This window comes from Oratosquilla oratoria, chromosome 34 (assembly GCF_046742065.1).
Source record: "Oratosquilla oratoria isolate Oo_2021 chromosome 34, ASM4674206v1, whole genome shotgun sequence".
NCBI classification, from domain to species: Eukaryota; Metazoa; Arthropoda; class Malacostraca; order Stomatopoda; family Squillidae; genus Oratosquilla; species Oratosquilla oratoria.
Window position 1 is genome coordinate 9,259,965 of NC_134810.1, and position 7,309 is coordinate 9,267,273.

Genomic DNA, 7,309 nt, shown 5'->3' on the forward strand with positions numbered 1-7,309 from the left:
TCGGTTATAGTGATCACCTAAGAACAAATAAAACTAGTGTTAACATAGATAAATCTGCTGAACGGACGTCGAACATCTTGCAAAAACGTGACCTCAAGCGCATCCGCAGAAGCAATGTCGAACAAGTTGTTCAGTTTCTCCGAGAACTCTTGCTCCTTCTTCTCCTGCGTTGGTCCCTTTCTCTTTGCTGACTTCTGAATTCCCTCCATTCCTCTTAGAGTGCGAGAACTTTCCTCGTAGCACTCTTAGCTGTAATCGTGGGAATCCGGGCACGATTCCAGAATTCTTGTACACGAAAAATCACAGCTTGTGCCGAACTAAGGTCTGCCGAGAATTTCTTCTATCGGACTGCCAATCAGAGGCAACACACTTTCGCTTCGTTTTTTAGCCATGTCAACCTGTGAAAAAACGATGGAGATGGATGGATTAGTACAGTTGATTACTGAATGTAAATAACATTTATTAAGGCATGGCCTTTTGGTGGTACCGGTATTAAAATCCCGAAAGCAGAAATAAAGGATGAAAGGAGGGAAGAGACTCAAACGGAACACTAGTCGTGCAAACATGACCGATGTGGCAGTTCTTAATATGCACCGATTAAGCTGAAAATTTACGTAACTTATTTTCGTATAAATACCTATGATCCCACAAAGGGCCGTATGAAAATTCCAACTTTTAAAAATTACCCCCATGTTCAGTGCCACCCTAATACATATACATATACATATACATATACATACATACACATATACATATATGTTTATATATATACATACATATATATATACATATATATATATATATATATATATATATATACATACATATAGTCATCCATGGGATCACTCATTGCCAAGTAAGATTCTCTACACGAACTAACATCACAAAGTGAGATTATGACTGGTGTGTGCGCAGGTGGCTGATGAGGCCAATTCATGAACTAAACACACGGTGATAGTGAGGGTAGATATGGTGATGAGTATAGGGTTGGTTTGTTGTTGTCCGCTGTTCTGAGCGTTTTTTACGGCGTGTTCTCTTCTCTTCCAGTTTTGCCGTTCCCCTGGCTTCTAGAGACTGAACTCCATTGGCGATTGTAGTTCTCCATTTGGGGCGATCACGGCTAGCTTCTTCCCAGGAGTCAGTGTTGATATTACAGTGGTTCAGGCAGCGTTTGATAACATCTTTGTACCTTTTCCTCTGGCCTCCACGAGATCGTTTGCCGTGGGTCATTTGAGCGTAGAGAACTTGTTTAGGGAGACGATCGTCCGGCATCCTGTTTACATGTATATATGTATATATATATATATATATATATATATATATATATACATACGTATGTAATAAAAAGTTATTCAAAAGATCACGAATACTTACTTTAAAATCATCAAAACAGCTAGATCAGTTGATTTTAAGTAGAGTACATGTACAGTCACCAAAAAAAAAATATCGGTACTCAAATGTTATATCACTTTAAGGAAACAACCTGTTTACTGCTAAGGAGCTGTGGAGTGTTTTATTATAACGCAAATGGTTGCCTTTCTGGGAAGGCGAGGGTTGAAAAAGAAAGTGACGGGTAGGGGTTACCATGTAGACAGGAGAGCCTGTAGCGTTTTCTAGCCCGAGAACATATTGTGGCGTGACAATATCTATTGCGTGTGTGTGTGTGTGTGTGTGTGTGTGTGTGTGTGTGTGTGTGTGTGTGTGTGTGTGTGTGTGTGTGTGTGTGTGTGTGTGTGTGTGTGTGTGTGTGTGTGTGTGTGTGTGTGTGTGTGTGTGTGTGTGTGTGTGTGTGTGTGTGTGTGTGTGTGTGTGTGTGTGTGTGTGTGTGTCTGTCTGTGTGTCCGTTCCTCGGACCAATATCGCAACGAAAATATCGAGTCGAAAAAGTTGTAAAGGAAATATTTAAGGAGAGTAGTGGCAGAACGGAGAGAGAGTAGAAACTAAACGTTATCAGCATTCAATTTGAGTGGAGATTAGGCTACATTCATGAGAGAATGTTGAGTGACCTGATCTTTAGGGGTGTTACTAAAGTCCCCAAAATATTAACTGCATAAAACACGTAGTCAAAAACCATACGAAATATGGACATATACATATTTATGTATGTATGTACGTATATATGTATGTATGTATGCATGTATGTATGTATGTATGTATGTATGTATGTATGTATGTATGTATGTATGTATGTATGTATGCATGTATGTATGTATCTGCGTGTATATATATGTATATATATATATATATATATATATATATATATATGTATGTATGTATGTATGTATGTATGTATGTATATATGTATGTATGTATGAATGTATGTATGTATGTATGTATGTATGTATGTATGTATGTATGTATGTATGTATGTATGTATGTATGTATGTATGTATGCATGTATGCATGTATGTACGTATGTATGTATGTGCTATCGACCCTTTGATGTCCAGCGTGCACACGCGCTCACACGCTCATATAGAGCAAGCAGAACTGCAACATCTTCAAACCAACTCTCCAGGGACCATTTATTGTCCTCCAGATCTCCCAAGGAACAATCTATTTTTCCTAGTGACCCGAGGACCAAATTTTCCCGTCATCGCCCCCGGACCCCTGCACAGAACGGACCTCGCGTTTTGCTTTCCCGTCAACAATTGTCAAAGGATTTCATGTTTCTCCACTACAATGAGAAGAGCGTGACTGTCCGGCGTCTCCTTCGTTGCTCCAAACCGACACGACGAACCATTTTCTTATATATTTTCCCAATGTGAATATGGCAACCCTTGTACATATGTAAATTCTGGCAACCCCCCGAGGTTACTCCGGAGGTTGCATTGTATGTGGAAACCAGAAAGAATACTGGGATCAGTGAAGAAAAGACACTGCTCAGCTATTGCTTCTCCAACACTCACACTTTGTTTCTCACAATAATGTAGATAGAACTATACGTCTATAATATGTATGTATATATATATGTATGTATGTATGTATGTATGTATGTATGTATGTATGTATGTATGTATGTATGTATGTATGTATCTATGTATGTATCTATTGATGTATGTATGCATGTATGTATGTATGTATGTATGTATGCATGTATGTATGTATGTATGTATGTATGTATGTATGTATGTATGTATGTATGTATGTATGTATGTATGTATGTATGTATGTATGTATATGCATATCGTGTGTGGGAATGTATTATGCATGTGTGGTTGGATTACCTGAGACATGAGATTGATGATTTGCGAGCGAGTTAATGATGTTAATGATAGAATTTTTAATGAGTTATTGATGGAAAAGGATGGAAACAGAAAAGAAAAAGGGCGGTAAACATAGTGCGACTGGAGGTGAATGTGTGACTGCAAGACTGTGCATGGCATCTGAAAAAGGGAGAGCTGGTAGAGAAAGATGGGGGACGATAAAGGACATGTCAGAGTCAAGTAAGAAATAAATAGATTGATTGATATGTAGATAAATAGATAGATAAGTAGGTAGACAGATGATAGAGAGACAGAAATAGAGAAGGGAGAGAGAGCGAGAGAGAGAGAGAGAGAGAGAGAGAGAGAGAGAGAGAGAGAGAGAGAGAGAGAGAGAGAGAGAGAGAGAGAGAGAGAGAGAGAGAGAGAGAGAGAGAGAGAGAGAGAGAGAGAGAGAGATACGTAGGTTGGTAGATAGATAGATAGATAGATAGATAGATAAATAGACAGATAGATAAATAGGTAGATAGACGAATAGAATAGATAAATGAATGAATGAATAAGTAGATAATTTGATAAATAAACAAATTGACAAATGAATGAATAAATAAATAAATAAATATGTGGAACAATTGAAGCGCGGGAGAGGAAAGTTATATAGTAATAAACATAAGTGAACAAATGATGTGGTAGACTAGAACAGATATGTACAAATTGAGTGATTAGATGGAGCTTGAAAACAGATCCAGTACCCGAGAGGAATAACGGATCTGTTCAAGAGCGGAATAGGAGGAGGAGGAGGAGGAGGAGGAGGAGGAGGAGGAGGAGGAGGAGGAGGAGCCCAGTAGATTACAAATACAACCGTGGCCTTGGCTGAGAGAGGTTGAGCCCTTGTTTGCCTGAATAGGCACCATACACGCGCTTCCCTCAAAAGGCAACACACAACTCAGTGATAATGCAGAAACTTCCATGCGAATGTCAGTGACCCTCGCCCTACCTAAAATAAATAACAAATGCAACTCTAGAATTCCTCCTTCCTGCATTGAGGCTACAAGCCTACAGAACGGCCCTAAAGGGTTATATGTCGATGGGGCCTCTCATCCTACTTGCTTTCCTCCCTGTCTTCCTGTTCGTCTACATGCCTGCCTGTTTGCCACCTTTCTCCACTGTCTACCAAATAGGAGACAAAACAGTTACAAATCCTCCCTACCTTGAAGAGGATGCCAAACCGGGAACTGACCATTACTCCTTGCCTGCCTTCCTCCTGATTCCATCAAGCCCCTTGGTTCTCTCCCCTGACGACTGACTCTGCGTCCTTAACAACCGGTCACTGCATCTGTTTGGATAATGCGATTACATAGGTCGACTCCAAACCACTTCCTCTCTCAATTAAGAGGGTAGCACACGTAGGACTGTGTCCCCAGAGGGTGGTGACATAACAAATCCCTTGTCATATAACAGTGAACATTACATGTTAGACACGAGGAATTGTGATTATTCCTTTGCGTTTACAAAGAATAAAATACGAAAACTGTTGAGAATCTTGAAGGTATTTTGTGGAATACATTTCTTGAGGTCTTCAGAGAATGGATGATGATACCGGGCAATCGCAGTTTCATGTCGTATAGGGAACTGAAATACATTACTGAATTATATCTCAGTTATATCAGGGTGAGACTATAAAAAACGCATAAAATACCAATAAATCAAAATTCCTGGCCAAATTACTAACTGACAAATAATAAAAAGAAAAAAGAAAAATACATAGCTGATCTGATATCAAAATTTGTCAAATCAATTAACGCATACTCCTATACATTTTCTACTTGATAGCACTGTTCGGTTCGATGAAATGGCTGCTGTTGTTTGGTTTGCCAGAAGTCATTCCCAGATGTTGTCTTGTATGGTACTCCACAATAGTGTTCGAATTTATTATGCACATGCACTTTTAGAAAGCTGGTGTATCTGTTTTGTAACGCTATTTGCATTTTTCACTAAGATTTCAGAGGATTTGTTTATTCATATATTTATTCTCGATTATTTTTCTATTTATTTGTTCATCTACTCATTCTGTTTTATATACATATTTTCAAATGTGGGCCCCTTAAAATCATTGCTTCTTAAAAAAATTAATCTGGTTTTCTTATTACCTTATTCGATTTGCAAGTTCCCCATCTACCATCAGGATATTTACTTCTGTTGAGTGTTGAGAAAAATACAAAATTCGCCCGATATCCTTATGATGAAGACAAGTGTTAATAAATACTGCAAATAAGGAGCATATAGTAGTCAAATATACATGATAAAATATAAATAAAACATGATAAAATATAAATAAATAGATAAATAAATTAGAATAAATATATATAAAAAAAAATCCAGGGGCCGTGGGCGCGAGACATCGGAGGAGGAAGAAAACGAGAAAGAATCGCCGGTTCACTGAAGAATGCAGAGCACAGTAGTTACGAGAGAATGGAAAAACATTTGGAAAGGAATCTTTCGTAGAATCAAATTTCTTAACACCTTAATCAGCTTGTAGGTTTCATTCTTTTATCTTTAGGATACTTATTTCTGTTGAGTAAAACTTCAGTAGTAAGGCACGACTGGTCACAATTAGTCGTGTTACATAGTGTTATTGTTGAATTCCGATGATGACTGTAAGAGGCTGGTAGAAAAGAGGGTAGAAAGAAGGGTAGAAGACGAGTGTTACATTTTATGGGTTAGTTATTTATAAAAATAATACCTGAGTGAGCTGCCTGAGTCCACCTTCCGCCTTGTGTAGGTAATACATACATACATACATATGCCAAAGGCCTTTTTCCCCCTTATAAGGGAGGTAGCCAAAAAACAAAGGCATAAAAACCACTCCCACCCATTCCGTCCCTATCACACTCCACTCTCCTCCACCCTCTTCCCTCCCTCTTATCTTGGCACCTCCTGGATGACGGGTCATCCCTGCATCTTGTCCACTGCCCTTGGTCAGAAGCAGTGTCGCAAGACACAGCACATCCACAGCAAGCCAGCTTCATTAAATCGGCGACCCCGCTCCCCATCCCCACATGCAGAAAAGGAGAAGACGGGGAGAAATTCCTTCGGGCTGCGTCAAATTTTTCTCACACATACTCCGTCACCCCCCCCCCCCATCCATTCCACCTCATGCATCGCAGCAGCATCCATATACAGCCATTGTCTATTCGCCCCTGTCTTATGTCCTCTCCCGTCCTTCCACAACAGACGTTCCCCTCTTCCCTAAAGCCCCTTTTATCCCATCCATCCATCTCATCCTAGGTCGGCCCCTCATGTTCACTCCTTCCACATCTGCCTTCCACACCTCTTTTACTAGTCTTTCTTCACTCATTCTTTCCATGTGTCCAAACCATCCCAATACTCTTTCATCCACCCTATCTCCCAACTCCCTTTCGATCCTCGTTCTCCTCCTCACCTCCTCATTCCTCACTCTATCCAGCTTAGTAACCCCTATCATACTTTTCCATTCACCCCTGTCTTCTGTCCTCTCCCGTCCTTCCTCAACAGACATTCCCCTCTTCCCCAAAGCCCCTTTTATCCCATTTATCCACCTCATCCTAGGACGTCCCTTCATGTTCACTCCTTCCACATCTGTCTTCCACACCTCTTTTACTAGTCTTTCTTCACTCATTCTTTCCATGTGTCCAAACCATCCTAATACTCTTTCATCCACCCTATCTTCCAACTCCCTTTCCACCCCCATTCTCCTCCTCGCCCCCTCATTTCTCACTCTGTCCAGCTTATTAACCCCCATCATACTTCTCCATTCACCCCTGTCTTCTGTCCTCTCCCGTCCTTCCTCAACAGACATTCCCCTCTTCCCTAAAGCCCCTTTTATCCCATCGATCCATCTCATACTAGGTCGCCCCCTCATGTTCACTCCTTCCACATCTGCTTTCCACACCTCTTTTACCAGTCTTTCTTCATTCCTTTTTTCCATGTGTCCAAACCATCCCAATACTCTTTCATCCACCCTATCTCCCAACTCCCTTTCCATCCCTGTTCGCCTGCTCACCTACTCATTTCTCACTCTATCCAGCCTAGTAATCCCTATCATGCTTCTCAGACACCTCATCTCA

The 7,309-nt window shown here is 40.3% G+C and overlaps 1 protein-coding gene across 1 annotated transcript in view; it reads right to left on the bottom strand.

The window, feature by feature from the left end:
- Positions 1 to 298, bottom strand: part of LOC143018341 (uncharacterized) — an 896-nt gene extending 598 nt beyond the window's left edge. The window contains exons 1-2 of the mRNA XM_076173699.1: positions 93 to 298; positions 1 to 17 (exon numbers count right to left, since the gene is read on the bottom strand). The exon at positions 1 to 17 is cut by the window's left edge and continues 598 nt beyond it. Coding sequence (XP_076029814.1) covers positions 1 to 17; positions 93 to 209 — 134 coding nt within the window. The 5' untranslated portion in view covers positions 210 to 298. The remainder of the gene's footprint in view (positions 18 to 92) is intronic.
- Between the last annotated feature and the right edge of the window lie 7,011 nt (positions 299 to 7,309).